General features: G+C 34.4%; 2 protein-coding genes across 5 annotated transcripts in view; one reads left to right on the forward strand and one right to left on the reverse strand.

Annotated features, from left to right (window-relative positions):
* Positions 1-4860: 4860 nt before the first annotated feature.
* On the reverse strand, positions 4861-7071 carry LOC119641126. 4 transcript variants are annotated; one of them, XR_005247793.1, is made up of 4 exons: positions 6898-7071; positions 6637-6723; positions 5738-5999; positions 4861-5323 (listed from the first exon to the last, which is right to left on the reverse strand). XR_005247793.1 is itself a non-coding variant. In XM_038039585.1 (3 exons), the coding sequence occupies exons 1-3, from the start codon at positions 6994-6996 to the stop codon at positions 5949-5951; spliced, it is 237 nt and encodes a 78-aa protein (XP_037895513.1). In that variant the 5' UTR covers positions 6997-7071; the 3' UTR covers positions 5373-5948. The 4 variants fall into 4 exon arrangements, 3 of the variants coding, with proteins under 3 accessions (XP_037895513.1, XP_037895514.1, XP_037895512.1); XM_038039585.1 differs by lacking the exon at positions 4861-5323 and having other exon boundaries at positions 5373-5999; XM_038039586.1 differs by lacking the exons at positions 4861-5323; positions 5738-5999 and adding an exon at positions 6228-6565.
* LOC119641124 (tripeptidyl-peptidase 2) overlaps positions 6165-18543 on the forward strand; it is a 49912-nt gene continuing 37533 nt past the window's right edge. Inside the window, exons 1-11 of the mRNA XM_038039580.1 lie at positions 6165-6319; positions 7327-7535; positions 7607-7741; positions 7888-8089; positions 8229-8401; positions 8464-8596; positions 9396-9639; positions 9955-10319; positions 11568-11757; positions 11823-11944; positions 15612-15768. Of these exons, the coding sequence (XP_037895508.1) occupies positions 6241-6319; positions 7327-7535; positions 7607-7741; positions 7888-8089; positions 8229-8401; positions 8464-8596; positions 9396-9639; positions 9955-10319; positions 11568-11757; positions 11823-11944; positions 15612-15768 (2009 nt within the window). The 5' untranslated portion in view covers positions 6165-6240. The remainder of the gene's footprint in view (positions 6320-7326; positions 7536-7606; positions 7742-7887; positions 8090-8228; positions 8402-8463; positions 8597-9395; positions 9640-9954; positions 10320-11567; positions 11758-11822; positions 11945-15611; positions 15769-18543) is intronic.

Raw genomic sequence — 18543 nt, forward strand, 5'->3', positions numbered from 1 at the left:
AAATTCTTTGCCGTGTACCAAGAGTGGAACATTGTCTCTACGCGGACTATGTATACATTTTTACAAAAGAAAAAGACAACACGAAAGCAAACAACATCCTCGAATCTATTGCATGTGAGATCTCCACATGGGCAAACTCGTCAGGAGCTAAAATTTCTATACAAAAATCAAAAAAAATTGTTTTCGACAAATGTGCGATGCAGGAAATCTACTGATGCTAATTAACAACTTACCAGTACTAAATGTGCAGACGCTCCATGTTCTCGGGCTCACGTTTTCCAACAATTATCGTTGGAAAGCACACTGTTTTCGGTTAAAAAACTCCCTTTTAACTAGGGTAAATTTCATACAGTACGTTGCTTGGAGAAGCCATGCGCATATTAACACTATTGCTTATCTTACCAAAATGCTTGTGTTAAGCAAGATTGATTATGCTTTGATAATTTATGGCAATAGCTGCAAATCTAGTATCAACATCCTTAAACGGGTCTATCACCAAGCCGTCAGAGCAAGTTGTTATGCTTTTCGGACGACGCCCATAAATAATATCATAATTGAAACTGGTCTCCCAACTTTACAAAATAGACCTTATAAGTTAAAAGCTAAAATAGTCCCCAAGCTCCTTAAATCAAACAAATCTATTCTCGGTGATGACGTGAGAAAGATTATTATTGCGAAGAAAATTCCAAAGTCACCATCTGCAATTGACCATTATTTGTACGTCGCAAAGGAATTGAAAATTCCCTTAAAAATTATCCGCTCTTTTGGTGTTAAACCTCCATGGATTTTGAAATACTGTTCTTTTGACATCTCGCTGTCTATGCACAAGAAAGAAGATACTCCAAATTACGTCTTCAGGAATCTAATAGCTGAGAAAACCCAAGTATTGGACAATACTGGTTGGAATCTTTTGTACACAGACGGCTCAAAATCTCCTGGTCTGCCTCCTGCTTGTGCGGTGGTAGATGCTACAGGACGGGTTCTTCTCAATCACATATTTCACGAAAGTGCATCAACGTTCACAACCGAAGCCAAAGCTATCCTTCACGCTGCCAATCTTGCCCATAAGAGCAAACTCAAAACCGTCATTGTTACCGACAGTTTGTCTGTATTACAAGCTATTCGGAACCCTTCGACTCCGAGATGGAGCACCATCAACAAATTAAGGAATATAATTACTACACCCGACGGAAAATGTTATGGGTACCAAGTCACATCGGTTTATTGGGAAATGAGCAGGCTGATCGAGCAGGAAAGGATGCTGCTTCTGCTCCTCTTGTTGTGGATGATGTCATGAAAAAGTTGGATCTTCAAAGTTATATTGGAAGAAAAGTTAAAGAGAAAATTGCAGAAGAAAATTTACAGTACCATCATCAACACTGCTCTTCTATTAACCCTCAATTAACTCCACCTTTATATCCAACAAATGTTGAGGAAACCAAGATCCAAACATTTTCGATAATTCGCCTTGGTCATAAAATTGCAACTCACCAATGGATCTTGAAGAAGTCTTCCTCCCCAATCTCCAGTTGTGGATACACCCTCACCATAAAGCACATTCTCTGCGACTGCCTTAACTTTTGCTTGGCTAGAAGTATTGCATTTGGAACGACTAACCCTTTGGACATTCTACAATCAGCTTCAGAACAGAATATCAATTCAATATATTATTTTTTTAATACTACTAGGCTCATTATTTAATATCCATTTATTTAAATTAAAGCCGATAGCCTGTGTTGCTAGTGCTCGATGTCTTTTTTTAGTCTAAGAATTTATTTCATTAGTCTAAAATTATAATAATAATAATAATAACAATACTAGAATGTAAAGAATGACGCTTAAATAAGTAGTCAGTGGATGCCGCTGAGGAGGAGTATGAAGAGGGTGAGCGCATGAGTGAAGGTAGGGGGGTAGGCGGACAGGACAAAGGGACTGAGACAGGACCAACGAACGTCGAACAGGGCGAATCACAGACCGACTTACGAATGACGTTTAATTAAAGTAAAAATACATATTAGGTTTATTTATATTTCATTTTTTTTTTCTTTTCATCGTCATGCGGTACGGTGGAGAGAGAAGAAAAAGAGCAACTGTTCTACCGCAACGAGCAAGGCTGCGTGACAAAGTGACGTGGCTGGAAATTTTTATCAATATGCTCTTTAGCTTCTTAAAGGTTTCAAAAGCATCCAGAAACCAAAACGCAACACACAGCTGTTACGAACAAGTACATAGACCTGAATCCCACCTATATTTAATACTTGTTGCTTGGTTCTATCGAATTGTTACGGAAACCCCAATCAAGTTTCATTCCAAGTAATTCCCAGATATTTTCAGAACATAAATTTCCGAACCAAAGAAAAACCAAATGCAAATTCATGGCGCGTCATGCAGCTGCCGGCCGACCAAAGAGATTAGCGGAAAACACATCAATTGTGGTAACTTGCTAATATAAATAGGATATTTAAACAGAATTAGTTAGTCGGGAAAGAAAATTTGAGAACAGAAAGAGTCACTTAAGAATGTTGTCAAACCAAGTAAGTATATTGTAAATAATCCTACCCTTAAAGAAATTGGTTGTAAATCAAACCACGATGTAATGATACGAACACCAATAAATTTGTAATGTATTTATTATGCATGAACTTTTCCAGAATTATATTCACTTACGTAGAAGCTTTAAGCCTTAAGCGAAACTTAACAATTATTGTTAGTGCACTGTAACCAAACAAAAAAAAAACTACACAAAGCCAAAGATTTTACATCAAAATATCTCGCTTTAAAAAGCATCTTCGTCTTAAGTTAATTAAATCCTTTGATGTGAGTATTATGCTACGACAGATATCCATGTCATTTTCTGAGAAGGGAGACCGTATAAAATGTTGCCAACAAGAACGTTTCATGGATCTTGTACACATCCTTAATGTTCAGCAGAAGGAGTGTAAGAAAAGAAAAACAAATTATAGCTTCTGGATATAATTTTCCTCACCTGGCTGTTTATTTGCACCTAATGTTATTTTGATTGGTCTTAGTTTAGAATCTTTTATAACTTTTGCAGCAGCTGTGGCTACTACTTTATTGGTTGTTTTACAAATCTGGAATTCAATTTTTCTCTTAATCATTATAAAATTCATAAATCTCTTTTTGTTATACTAAAACTGAAAAAATTTTATGCACTTCGCAATTTATTTCATCTCAGAGAAAAAGCTGTTATTTTTAAAATACATATATGTGAACTTTTGTCTCCATCGCGATATACGATTAACGCCATGTTTTGGCTTATAAATGAAACTCTACAAAAGATTTTCGTGGTAACTCTTTTTGAAAATATGTACTTTTTTAGCAAACGTCAAAAATTTGACAATAATATATATATTCCTATAACTCGACAGATTTGGGAGAATATATTCAACATCTGTGACGCATACAGAATAACAGAAACGAGTCATCGAACGTTGAATGCTGTTTCAAACGTGAAGAAAAATTGCACGAAAAATAAGTGCGAAGAAGAAACTTTGTCATTAGAGATTATTGCGTGAATTATCCCGCGATAGATCGCACACAGCAGTCAGATAGGAGATGCTCGAAGAAACTCTGTTAGAACAAATCGACGAAGAATCCAGACTTTTGCAAAATCAAGAAAATGAAAATAAACAAGACGAAGAAGAGCAGGAAACAAATGATAACTTCAGACAAGCCATAGTAGTGTATCCAAAAAATGCTAACTAACAGAAAGAACAACCGCAATGCAGATAATGTATTATTATCATTATTATTATTAATTTCGCCAGAGAAATAAATTCTAAGACTAAACTCTTAAAAGCACCAGCGCCTAAGGCTATCGGCTTTTATTAAAAACTCTGTAACGGGTTTTCTTGGGCGGGGTATAACTTAGCCACTCCACTTCGGTACTGATGTTCAATGTCTTTATTTTGTATTCACAGGAGTGCAGCGTTGTGTAGAGGTTGGCGAGGAAAAGGAACCAGCGAGGTGACCCAACTTGTCGCGCTATTACCGTTTTGCTTAGAACTTTCTCTTCCTTTTCGTTTCGCTCTTAATATCGCGGGACGCTAAAAGAACAGAACCGGATACGTTGCCAGTGTCATAGCTGCCGACGGTGTGTCTCCCGTTCCGCTACTCGTCGATTAATACAAAGACAAAATGTTCCTCCGTTCTTCGGGGATGACGACTAACAGCTAGCCAGTACATCCCCTATCCGTAGAGTCATTTGTCCTAAAAGTCTTTCAGAGATGACGACCAACACCTAGCCAGTACATCCCCTATCCGTAGAGTCATTTGTCCTAAAAGTCTTTCAAAGATGACGACTAACAGCTAGCCAGTGCATCCCCTATCCGTAGAGTCATTTGCCCTAAAAGTCTTTCAGAGATGACGACTAACAGCTAGCCAGTACATCCCCTATCCGTAGAGTCAAAAAAAAAGACTTGTCGCATTGTCCGTACCCACTTACCTTCAGGCAGCTATAACACCAAAATGAAAGAGTCTGTGCGATGTGCTGCTCTTTTATAGTTGAAGTCTCGCTCGCTTGTCCTATTGCCAACATGTAGTTTGGTTATATGGTGCTCGTTAAATTTTATGAAATTGGGCCTAAAAAATACAAAAAGGTTTCTTGTTAAGAGGGAAGTCACCCAATAATGAATATTTCACTGACTAACACACGTTGATTCGTTCATCGATTTATTGGGTGCTATTCGATCAAAGATAACCTATTAATTTGCGCATTATGGTCTATTTAAGCAAAGCTAAATCTGCGCGTTTCATTAGGAGGTAGCCCAAAGAGCTGAAAGTTGCTTACATTACAAAAAACCTTCACATGTTCTTCGTTAGACCAATTGTTAAATATACCTCGTTTGTGTGGTCTCCGCCCTGTAGGTGTCATGTGGATTGTAGATGTAAAAAATTGGATCATTTCAAAAGCAATTGTTGTTGGTTGCCCTTAGGTTTTTGGATGGCGACTTGTCTCTTTGCCACTTGAGAAACGTAGATTTATTCTTGTTGTCTCCTTCTTAATTAAGTTAATTAATGATACTATCGATTCGTCCGTATTACTTGATAAGATAAGCTTTTCTTGGCATTTTATTAAACTGGGTCAATGTTAATATAGTTATGAGCTGTTTAACCCATTTAGAGTTATTGGCAGAAACCTGAATGATGTCTATCACGCACAATTTGCCTGTGCCATATTTAAACTAACTTGTAACCTTAACAATTCATTATGATTAGAAAACTAAATGGTGTTGTCGTGTTGTTTTCTGTATCGGTTGCCAAGCTTACGAGTTTTTAAGTTTCAAAACAACAATAACTAAGGCTAATGTAAAAAAATTGTTTTCTCAGCAAAAGAATATTAAATTCACTAAATGTGTTTCTTATATAATTGAATTGATTGTTTCTGAATATTTGTTTAGTAAGTCGAATTGTTCACCATCTTGTTCCAGTTTTCTTTCTATAAGTTTCTTATATCTTCTGTTTTTATAGTAATACACTGTTTTTTGTTCACTGCTGACATGACTGTTTTTATCCGTAAAGCAAGAACTTTGCATTGTTTACGTATGTTCTTTGTATATACGTAGCTATATATCTGTGTACAAATATGTAGGATTACGTCGATTCTGTACAGGAATCGAATTCTACGAATTCTATATCAGATGCAAAACAAACACCTTTAATATTTGTCAACATTGAAGTACTTTCAACTTTCAATTTTTTTAGATATTACGATCACCTCGTCTTCTCATCTGGTTTATCTCTTTGTAGAAGGATGAAGAAGAGAGCTCCAGTCACCTATTCCATTTAGCCTTTAATATTAAATTGAAGTCGTTTTCGCGCAGATGAGGAATGTCTAAGAACAATTTTTACAAAAATTTAGCTGTAGCGCTTCTGTTTTATTGTTAAATATTCTTTATTTATTCATAACTTAAGGCGGCAAAAATTTATTAATTTTCTTCCTCGTCTTCATCTTTTTTGTCCGGAATTTTTTCCAGGCCCTGAAACATTGATGAAATTGAAAATAAAAATAGAGTGAATGCAAAAAGAAATTTTATTCAAAATTTGAAAACAGCCTAACTAAGGGTTAAATAACATTAAATAACTCTGTGAAATTTCATTCAATTGAAAATTAACTGATTGCCCGATTACAAAATTTATAATGTTCGACATAACTCTGTTTTCTAAAAATATAAGCAACGGTTAGTCTGAATTCGATATTTTTTCTGAAGGTTTTGGAAAATGGTTGTTTACCAAAAAATTATCCTGAATTTACTAGAGCTCGACTTTGGAACATATTGGTGGTACATTTCAGATAATGGTGAGTATAAAAGTTATTGACAAATATATTAATAATTGCTTGACTTTTACTTATAAGTAGTTGTTTTTCCTAAATGATCCGTAATGTAAGAAAGTTTTATTTTCATTCTTTACTAAGGTAGAAACCATCAGAACTATGTCGTTTTTTGATAGATTTTTTCTCATTTAGTTTCATAGTTTTTTTCATCAATCTTGTAGCATTATCGCAACTACATTGTTTTGCCTAAAATCCCAACTAATTTTCATTCTAGACGACAAGAAAAGCTAATTGACAGAGATATTAAAAATAATGAATCTTTTTCTTATTAATTTACTTACGTTCAGTATGTATGGATTGTATGTTAGTCTACGGTCACGTAAATACATAACACGATCGAAACGCTCATCCATGTTACGGCGATAGGGCTGCAAGGAGCAACGAAGATACTTAAATTACTTGAAATATATGCGCTTAAACATACATGGCAAACGATGAAATATAAAAAACTAAAAATTTTTCATTATCATATAAAATTACATAAGATTTAGAAGAGTGGCGGCCAATGGCAAAAGAATAACACTGTGTTTTGGGATACTTACATTGCCTAAAACTAATTTATGTAGACCGTATGTTGCATATATGGGAATAGCCAAAGCCACAGTAATGATGGCAGCCGACGGTAAAATTTCGAACCACATTTTTTCTTATAGCAATTGCCCGTTTTTCTTTACAAAACAACAATTCTTACAGAATAAACAGTATCAGTATTAAAAGCGAGTTTTTTTTTGTCACTATCAATACACAAAGCAGCTGTTTTTCTATTATTATATCAGCGATAGGTTTTTGCAGTTAGCAGCTTTTGCATACATGCGCGATAGCTAATGTCAAGTTTTGATTTTGCTTGTCATGAACAGTTGGCCGCATTAATATTCGTGGAGACTTGATTTACCCTGATTTTAAGATTAATTTAAAATATACCTTCTAGTTCAGTTATTTCGAACAACCGTGAATAATCAAATAATTGTTAGAGCTTTCAGCAGCCGATTGGTACACAGGAATGATTTTTAAAGACACAATGACTGAGGTTCCTTACAATGTTTTCCCCATTAATGCTCTGGTGCCCAAAGCAGAGACGGGCGTTTTAAGTTTTCTCCAAAAGTATCCGGACTATGACGGTCGCGATGTGACCATTGCTATCTTTGATTCAGGCGTTGATCCTCGCGCCGCCGGTTTAGAGGTTAGTTTACTCATAATAATATATTTCTTTTCGTTGTTGAATATGTAAGTGTTTTTAATTTCCAATACCAGACTCTATGCGACGGTAAAAGCGTTAAAGTCATTGAACGTTTTGATTGTACCGGTTGCGGTGACGTTGATGTCAGCAGGAAAGTTACGGCTAACGATAGTGGGTTTATAACCGGGCTATCAGGACGTCACCTGAAGGTAAATAATATATAAGCTAAGTTGAAGGAAGCGTCTTGCAATATTAAAGGAATCGAACTCCTATCTTTTTCTGAGTACCTCTTTTCCATCAGATTGCATATTGCATGACATTTGTTATGTGTTTTCGACTTGTTTATTTTTCCTAGTTATCGTCGCAAATGATATTGAACAACAACACTGCCAATGGGGAATACCACATAGGACTGAAAACATTTTTCGATTTATCCCCTACAAAAGTGCGTGAAAATCAATTGAATGCCGAAAAAACCAGAAAATGGGATAAGCCAAATAAAACAGCCATAGCCGAGATGTCGCGAAAAATCAATGAATTTGATATGCTAAATAATGGTAATTACGCCTTTTTAACAAAAGTGAAATGGGTTTTACATTCACTGTGTGAATAAGGAATCGTTCTAGCAAATGGGAAATGGATTAATAATATGATTCATGGGGATATGGGCTTTAAAACATATTTTTGTTTCTCTAGAATCCGCAAAGTCCTTGCCTTGGGATAAAAAGTTGGAGAAAGAAGACTTAGAGGGTACTCTAGAACTGCTAAACAATTACGAGAAAATTTATAATGATATCAAAACCACGTTTGATTGTATTTTGTATTCGACCAGTAACGGCTGGAGGGCGGTGATTGATATAACTGAAAAGGTTTGGAAAGTGGTAAATCAGAATATATGATAAATATTTGCATGAATAAATTTTCCTCCTAGGGTGATTTAGAACACGCTTTGCATATTGGTGAATACTCCAAAACTCATGAAATCGAGAATGTCAATGATTTTCTTTCTATATCGATGAATGTACATGATGAGGGCAATGTTTTGGAAATCGTTGGAATGTGTAGTAAGTTCGAATTTTTAAAAAAAATTTTGGCTAATTCTTTAAAATTCTTTAGTCTGCTAATCTCTATTAAAATTTTATTAAAGTATTAGTACTAGTGCTGAGCTTCATTGAAATTATTCCCGACCCACGCGAAATCAACTTAAATATGCCTACCAAAACAATGGTTACGATCTGAAAATTTTACTTAGAGATTAAATCCGGTTGTTATTGTTACTTTCATTAATTTACACACAAGAAGCGCTTTTGCGCTCCATTATACTGGAATTATTGGAACTTTCTGTTAACCATCGGAATTTTCTGTTAAACCGTCACACAGTCAGAAAACCCCTTCATTTTCGCTAAAGAAACTCGAAATCTATCAACGTGAAGAAGTTCACAGGAAGAAGAAAGAGAAAAAGTAAACAACCAAAAAACGCATCGACCGATCGATTGAAACCGATATTTCTCTGTAAAAATCAAACTTGTGATAGGAGTTTATTTATAATTAGCAAAGACGTTCTTTAGTGTTCTTATGTAATAATAAACATTCCCTTAAGTTGTTGTCATTTCTCGCGCGGACATCAGGGTTATCATTTCTTACATATAATGCCCATTTTTTATATGACTCGATATACATATTTTATATTATAAGTTACAGTGTTTACAACAAAATAGGTATGCTTTTTTGCATTACGAGAACTAAATAAGAAAAAGCAGGTGCAATGAGCAAATGCTGGACGATGAAGAATTTAATCTAATTCAAAATTAATTTCTTTACCGAGTTGGCTTTTTTGTCCCAATTTTTCGTTTCCTTTTTCAGCTTCTCATGGTACTCACGTCGCCTCCATTGCCAGCGGCAATCAAGCTTCCAAAGATTTGAATGGTATAGCTCCAAATGCAAAAATTGTTTCTTTAACTATAGGAGATGGCCGTTTAGGTTCGATGGAAACTGGTACAGGTTTAGTGCGAGCGATAATGAAGGTTATGGAATTATGTCGAGATGGTCGGAAGATCGATGTTATTAATATGAGTTATGGTGAACATTCTCATTGGTCGAATGTGGGGTTAGTAATACAAAAATATTTTTTAATAGTTTATCAAATGTTTGAAATTTCCTTTTGGACTTTTGTTACTGTAAACCGAAAAATCTTCAGCTCTAGCGATGAATGCGAAGGTAAAAAACGCCGTAAGAAACAAAACCAATACATGAGGTAATTTTTTATTCTTTTGACTTGTTAATTTTTTTTTTTTGGTTTATGGAACACTCCCCTAAAACTTTTGCACGTTAATAAAAAGGAAATTTCAAAGTCGTTAACTATATTGTTTCTGCGCATAAATTAAGGAAATCATTATTTAATGCTTGTCTTCATTAATTTTAGTCGGATTGGTGAACTTATGAGCGAAGTGGTTAATAAATATGGAGTTGTTTGGGTGGCTTCGGCTGGTAACCATGGACCAGCCTTATCAACTATCGGGACACCACCGGATATACCTATACCCAGTTGTATTGGTGTAGGTGCCTACGTTTCACCTCAAATGATGGAAGCTGAATATACCATGCGTGAGAAGTTGCCCGCGAACGTGTATACTTGGACTTCACGTGATCCTTGCATCGATGGAGGCCAAGGTGTAACGGTATGTGCTCCCGGGGGGGCCATAACATCTGTACCTCAATTTACTATGACCAAATCCCAACTTATGAACGGTACCAGTATGGCAGCTCCTCATGTTGCCGGAGCTGTAGGTAGGTATTTGAATTTTTTACGTAGAACATAGCACTTAGAATAGCTTTAATTTAAAGTTTCTCAGTTTTTATGCATTGTGCATGTTTATCGTAATAAATTTAGTTTTGAGAATTTCAAGCTTTTTGCATTAAACGTAATTAGAATAGTTTTAATTTAACACAAGAATAACCGATGGGGTTAATTTGACCTGTCTTCAACGACTTTCACATTTTTTGGACTTTTGTTTATATGAAAAGAGTTTTAAATACCTATAGTCAGTTTTTTTCTTTCTCGACGACATATCGTCCTATTCCTATTTCCACCAAAATGGGTCAATTTGCAACAATGCTTGTGGAATCTCTCCACAGTCGTAAACGTGACAACAGGGAGCAGAAATTTGGCACATATATATTCCTTGATCGCTTAACAGTTCAAAGTAAAAAAAATGGGAAAAGATGGCCAGCTGATCTCGCAGTACCCGAAAAGAGCGCAAAAAAACTGTCAGTTTTTTTATATTTTATATATTTTTTCTCCCATAAAAATATTTCTAAAAAGTGTCATTGTCGGCATTTTCAGTACAAAAATACTATTGTTTACTAATACGCCCACAATCAATGATAAAATTTTCATTACTTTGCAGGTGATTCTGGTAAATATCCGAAATATCTTTACAAAGTTGAAAGTTAAAAGCGAGAATAAAAAAAAAATTGTCGGTGCTTTCGAGGTTGTTCTATCTATAACGGTTCTATCTATGACGGGCGTGTATGTGGGCAGGTCGCAGATATTTTTTTTAGCCAAGTGTTATTGCCTGATGATATCACTTTATATTTGTGCCACTTATCAGCTTTCTAGCTTCGCTTTTGCGACAATGGGTCAAATTAATTCGTCTTGGTAGAATAAGGTGTCGACAGAACGACGGTAGCTCTGAAGTGGCTTCAACTTTCTTGCATTACAAGAATAACTATTTTATAGAAGTATAAATTTTTCTGAAAAATCATGGCACTACTTTAATTTAAAAAAATTGATTTAGTAATATTATCTGGCCATCTATTGAAGTCATGACCACTCCCGTAAAATTGAGTAGAGCTTTTATATTGATGTCATTTTACATTTCTCAGAGTAAATTAAAAAATTTTTTAAAGCGCTCTTTCACAAACATGTAATGGAACGTATAAAAAATAATTTTTTAATGATAAAAAAGCAAAACAGTCGTTCAGCAAATGATTCAGTCTAAGGTGTACATAACTGGCATTCTGTTTTTCTTTTAGCTTTGATAATTTCTGGCTTGAAACAACGTCAAATTTCTTACTCCCCGTTCAGTATAAAACGTGCCATTTGTGCAACAGCAACAAAACTCAATTATGTAGATGTATTCGCTCAGGGAAGTGGTCTGCTGAATGTCGAAAAGACCTTTGAACATTTAGCACAGTTTGGTAAGCATTTGGATAATATGGTTCGGTAAGAAATCTAAAGAACTACTTTTTGGAAATACTTCTTAGTTTATTTGTAAACTTAACTTTAAGATTTTCTGTACGTTGCGGCATCAGCAATACTAAAGGCATTTACATACGCCAAAGGTTCTTGAAAAAACCTTTCGAATATTCTGTGAATATAGAGCCCGTGTTTTTTAATCACACCGAAACTGGTAAGTAGAACTTTTCAAAACGTAAAAAGGCGCCAAATTCTTTTTCCACTACTTCCCTTTCAAACATTTAATATCATAATCGTTAGGGTTGGGATAAGCCTGACTATTTAATGATTCATTGCTATATAGATCATTTGAAGAAGATCCACGATCTTCTAACGGAAGTTGGTAGTGACGGACGTTAGTGTCTCTTTCTCTCATGTCGATCTTTCATTGATGCTACATACAATTAAAATTTTCATTTTAGATCGTTGCTTACAATATATCTGCTACATTAACTTAATTAATAACATGCGTGCTTGCGGCTTATAACTTAATTTCTTTTACCTACATTTATGTGTATTAAATTTGTGCCACTATTGAGATTTTTGTATTTAATGATATTTAATTATATATTACAAAGTGTGTATTATAAATTCTCTGTATTTGGCAGCTGATTTGTAATGATTTCAGGTCAATGCTACTTTTCGAGCACGAAAGTAAGATTTAATATTCTGAAATTTATTGAAAAAGCATTCTTTACACATGTTTGCCTTTTGCTGAAGTATTTGAAAAATAGTATTAGAAACATGCAACAATACTTCTTTTATCGTATTTCTACAAATTGCAGCTTTCCAGCCGATTGGAGGTTAAAAAAGCTTTTAAAGGGCGATACAAATTTATCGTTGAAATATAGCGTCAATTGGTTGATGATTGAAAGTGATCAATCAGAAAAGCATAGTTTTGAGAAAGTAGCCTTACTGTTTAAATATTGCTAAGACTTTCATGAATGGTTGAGTTAAGATCTTACTTTGTTAACCCTCTTTAGACGTTACAAATGTAATGTCTCTCTCTATCTATGGCACTCCCTATCTCATTCCCTCCACTTCCTTCCAGAGATCACTATAATTCATATGTAGGGCACAAAAATATAAGCTAGCACATTTAACATTAACCAAGAATATCTATATAGTTTTATATGTGTACTTCCAAGCAGCATTAAGCCCGAAAATAGAAAGAAAGTAACAGGAAGCAGGCGCTTGGAGTCTTTGATTTCGTTGAGTCGCATAAAAATAAATTGAGTCTAATAAATATTTCCACCAAATAGGTAAAAAAACTACATATTTTATAAATTCTTTAATGTGGAATAACAAATGTAAAAAAAGTCTTGTATCTTAAAGTTTGATCTGAATCACTCGAATACGGTAATGCAAACAAGTTTTAACAAACCGAAAGAAAGCGTGTGAGCCGGCGTGCTTATAGAAGAATTTAATGTGTGATACACCCAAAGTACGATTGTATTTTGTAATAAAAATAGTAAAGTCTACACTTATTCAATATCATACGCCTTTTGCAAAGTAAACTCAATGTAAAATTGTATTCGGTCACACACTTTTTTATAGAATTCATTACAGAGAGTTAACGCAAATGTGCGTGGTATTCTGCGACATCCATCATCTGTATTCTTATGTCTTCTATATTTATGTTTTACATCCTACACAATACAAGCCTAGAAGTTATGTTCCGCATTGCGTGAATTCCTAATACGCGGACATGAGAGAGCTTAACTAATTTCTGCTTTAAGTTTCATTAATTGATTTCAACGAAAATGACAATATACTAATCGCCGTCATCACGATTGTAACATGTAGAGTAGCAGTGGTGACCTCACAATATATCTGTATATTCTTAATGAGTAAAACTTTTTGAACCATATAATTAGTATCCGCCCACATAACGCTAACTTTCTCAGTAGGCCCAAGTAGAATTAAAAGTTGGATTCTAATTATTGGTCGCAATCTGCAGAGGAGATTTAAAAGGGAGCGTAATCCAATCTCAAAATAAATGAAATCTAACTTAAAAGCCTGCCAGTGTTAAATATGGACGCTCCATTCTATTTCTACACCAATGAGACAATAAAAATAAAGCTGACTCAACAGAAGGAAACATTCGAAATTTCATCATTACATGCTTAGACAGCTGCGATCTAATTAAAACTGTTTGAGCACGATCGACAAGATAAGACCGAAACCAAATTACAGGCCCGGTACTAAAACCAATTAGTTACTCATGACTAACTTTATCTCCTAAGGCCAGTATAAGTAGCATCTGTGTGCATGTCACTACTGAATGAGTCAAAGACGTGGCAAGCAAATTCTAAGAGATTAGTAGCAGTGAATTTGCCATTCACGAAGTCATGCTAGCATGATGGGACAACTCACTTAACCGTTTGAGTACCAAGCAGCGCGATCAGATTTCATGTCGAAAAATACCAGACAGTTTTGAAAAAAAAACTGTCGAAGAATCCCAGACAGCGCAATCGCGCTGTTTAGATTTTATGTCGAGAAATACCAGGCAGTTTTGATAAAAAACTGTCGAAGAATCCCAAGCAGCGCGATCGCGCTGTTTAGGTTTTATGTCGAGAAATACCAAGCGGCACCATAGCGCTTGTTTAAGTTTATGTATTTAAATGCATTTAAATTGTCTGTTAATAAATATTTCAAGTTTGTTCCACAAAAATTATAGAAAACACAACACCAAAATAGAAATTTTTATTTTGTAATATACTATTGCAATTGTATTGCGCTCGACTTCGACAATACGTAAGGCACCGTCAGTTGTCGACAATGCTTGAAATGTGCTGGGTTTTCTCGATATAAAATCTAAACAGCGCGATCGCGCTGTCTGGGATTCTTCGACAGTGTTTTTTCCAAACCGTCTGGTAATCAAACGGTTAATATGGTTGACTAATCTCTTTATAACAAGTTTTTCCAATAATTTAGGCAAAGCGGATAGTTTCATCATGGCGCTGTAATTCTCAATTGGCAAGCTTGAAATTACTAGGCAATGTTCTTTATGGCGTCGGTATTGTTTGCGTTACCAGGTGCACGTTAGTTCATTTTGAATTCAACCACGTTTTATAAACATTTAGGCTTGCATTGTTTCATAAATGTGTTTTTATTATATTGTTCTGATTTGCGCCAATTACTTAATGAAAAATCAACAATTATCATTTAGCAGCCAAAATTAGGGAAATATTTTGATATTTAATTTACAGGGAGTCTCATTGATATTATATATTTTCTCGACAAAAGTAAACGCTTGCTAAATCCTGTGCATTGTCCAAACATGAACATTTTTTTACTATTAATGTTTTCCAGTAGGGAAGAAAGTTAAACAATTTTAAGAGCCCAAAAATATAGCGTCCTTAATATTGGATTTTCTTCGATATAAGGAAGAATGCGAAGATAGAAAAGAGCATATTTTAAAAAATTAATATTCGGTAAGATATCCTTTTTGCTTAGTAACGTCAATTAATCGTTTTGACATAGAACTAAGAAATTATCAGGAAATTGAGTTTTAAAAGCACTGAAGGCCCACTAAAACTTTCGTGGCCACTTTGAATACATATTTATGTGCTATTTGCCTGGTGTTCATTTGGTATATACATTAAGCTGTTTTTATTAGAAGTGGAAAAATATCCCGCGCCTCCAGGTAAAATAGTTTAATGCGCTTACTTTGCAATTGTTTTATTCTTTCTTACGTTTTATCGTCGGTTTTCATGTCCTTATTTAGAACATCTTATAATGTGTGTACATTTAAAAACTATTATTTTAAATATTTTAAAGTTCACTCATGCTCCTTGTGTTTGGTTTTTTCTGTTATTGTTTGTTTGTTTTCCCCGCAGCGCCGAAAGATAAATTAAACTTTAATGTTCGGTTAAACTTGGTGCCATCTCAACCGTACGTACAATGCGGCGCTTTTTTGGATCTCAACTATTGTACGCGTTCTTTGGTAGTTAAAGTGGATCCTTCGGGTTTGTCTCCCGGTGTGCACACCGCTGTGTAAGTTGTAAATTTTTGTTACTTTTACAAATAAGAAGAAAGTAGTTCAAAATTTAGTTGTATACGGCACTTGCGAGTAGTAGAAATATGTAAGTTAAAATAAAAAGGAAGTAGAAACAATAAAATAAAAAGAAAACTATAGTCATTGAATCTTGATTTTTGGTTTCAAGTAATTTTCGTCTCTATGAGCATTTAATAAAATTGACTCGGAACTTGCACACCACCCATGCGCGTTTATAGGCATTTCGAAATTCAGAATATACGTAAGAAAGAGATGAATCATCATGATTGAAGGAAAATTCGTAATTAAATGCTGCCGCAGTTAACCAATATGTTTGAGGGATGGACTTTCAATGCTAACTTCAATTCACTAAGGCAGTAATGTATACTTTACCAATCATTTTTGCACAGAAAAAAGAGAGCAAAGGTATTTTAGTGGTTACGGTGCTCTAGTCATATTTTTTAAAATTTACAAAGCCTTGCAGTATACGTTAATATAAAAAAGATAATCAATAAATGTTAAATAACGAGTAAGAACCCATCGTACTTTCCAAACCTTTTGAGGACATTTGCTAAGATAAAATTGTGCTAATCTCGTAGGTATTAACAATACTTGCTTGCTATTGCGGCTCCCATTTTTTTCCAAAGTTATTGAGTTTTCTGTATCATCATTTTTCGGGCTTTAACGTAAATGACAAACTTACCGACATTAGGTAAAGTTATTTATAATTTAATTATTTATAGCTTGAATTACACGCATAGCTTGTAAAGTCAGTTAGATATGTTATTATATATATATTATGTAGGTATTTAATGACTTCTTAAAGTATGACGGATAAACTACAAAGTGTTAAGGTATATGGAAGAAATAACTTTACTTTATTTTATCTTAACCGGACCTTATTTGCATATTACCAATTTCAAAATTCCATAGACTGTGCGATTTTAATAACCAATAATGGGTGATTGAATCGTACTAGTTTTATCACTTTACGTTGTTTATACAAAGTCACAAGAAACTTCCAAAAGTCTATTAGCTCGTGAAGAGCAACACATTAATTTTTATTTTATTCACGGTTGTCCGATCGTCAATGTTTCGTCGTATCAATTTTTCCAATAATTTAATAAATTTTCAATAACAACAAACGACGTAAACCTATTGCAAAAAACCCCCGCTTTGTGTTTGTACATTCGCAAAAATGCAGATGAGAAACTGAAACTTAACGCAAGCATTTCTTAATTAATTTAGAATCCAACGTTACAAAATTAAAATGATATGTCCACACGCGCTGTAGGGTTATAAAGCAGAAATGGAAAAATTTTGAAAACACATCAACATCATATATTTTTAAATCACTTTAACACAATATATTTCCTGAAAACTTTTTACCATATAGTCGCCACGACTATATACTTGCGGTTCAAAAGTCATCTCGATCGACTTATTAACAAGCTCAGAGCTAACGGTAGAATAGTTGACTTCGCATAGATATTCCGCTTCACACGTTTGTTGAATGCTCTTTCATGCTGTCGCTCTTTTTGCTGTCATTTGTACAAACGGCACCATTATATGCAATAAAAAAAGGTTTTTATTGGCGTTTTCTTATTGCAATCATATTTATAAAGAAGAAATTTTACCAACACACAGCATACTAACAGGGAACATAAACATTTTATACATATTGTAAGCTATTTCAATGCCACATGAATTTTGTCTTGCATTTCCAAAGGGATAAACCAGTCAAAGAAACGGAACTTTTGCTGCATTCATCGGCAAAATCTTCCACCAATCCACGTATTGGTAGGCAAAAAAAATTGAACTTTGGCTACTCTTTGATTCAGCTTACAACCACAATCGCAGGTTGATATTGAACATGGGCCAAATTGTTCAGATAGGACACCCCCAGTAAAGCGTAAACTGGACGCCAATCCGTTTCTCTAACCAAAACGTTTTGGGTTTGTGCCACATGAAGCAAAAAATTTTGGTTTTTTGTTTATTACTCACGAATTATAAAAGATAGAAGACTAAATTTTCTACAATTACTTTTGGAAATGAGAAAAGTCGGTCATGCTCATATAAAGTGGTTAAATCTTTTTTTTCACTTTTTTGGGGATTTATGTTTATTAATCATAATCTCAGAATGTTTAAAATTATTTGGTACATTCCTCAAATGAAGATAAATTATCTACCAAAATTATAAAATAAATGTAGTGGACACAACGACGCAGTGGATCAGTTAATACCATTGATAAAGGAAGAGAGTAGGATGCGACGATCTAAGAACGTTAATTCTGCATTAATTACGGTGGACGTCAGGACGTAGAGGATTAAATTTTTCGAACAATACATTTTAGTAATCTAAAAGGGAAAAGATAAATTTTATAGAATTCACTTTTTTATTATCATAAGCAAAAGCGTGGGGTAACGGTGTTTTCTTTGAAATTACTAAATTTATTTTCTTACCCAAGCTTTTCGGCTTATGAGATATGTATATGTATATATATATATTTATATATGTTTTTTTTTCAATTTAATCATTGATTATCCTACCTTACTGTTGGAAACATTAGCCATTTGGAATAAATCTACTTAAACTACTATAAATCTACCGTTTTTATTTTTGTTAGACGTGTTTCCGTATAAAATCCGCGCGTTGATTGCTGCTGAGTCTAAAATGTTTCCAAAAATTCCAGAGGGAACGATCCCGCTTTCGTTATTATATTGGTACGCCATTTCATGACCTATATCCTCTTCATGCCACACATCATTTTAAA

Source organism: Glossina fuscipes, unplaced genomic scaffold (assembly GCF_014805625.2).
Source record: "Glossina fuscipes isolate IAEA_lab_2018 unplaced genomic scaffold, Yale_Gfus_2 143, whole genome shotgun sequence".
Classification (NCBI taxonomy): Eukaryota; Metazoa; Arthropoda; class Insecta; order Diptera; family Glossinidae; genus Glossina; species Glossina fuscipes.

Excerpts from the sequence above, each read along its gene's own strand:
- LOC119641126 (XM_038039584.1), bottom strand. The coding sequence starts at position 6,996 with ATGTGGTTCGAAATTTTACCGTCGGCTGCCATCATTACTGTGGCTTTG. Across the intron at positions 6,724-6,897 it reads ATAAATTAGTTTTAGGCAAT|CCCTATCGCCGTAACATGGA; the intron begins GTAAGTATCCCA and ends TGCTCCTTGCAG. Across the intron at positions 6,583-6,636 it reads ACAATCCATACATACTGAAC|CTTTTCTTGTCGTCTAGAAT; the intron begins GTAAGTAAATTA and ends TCTGTCAATTAG.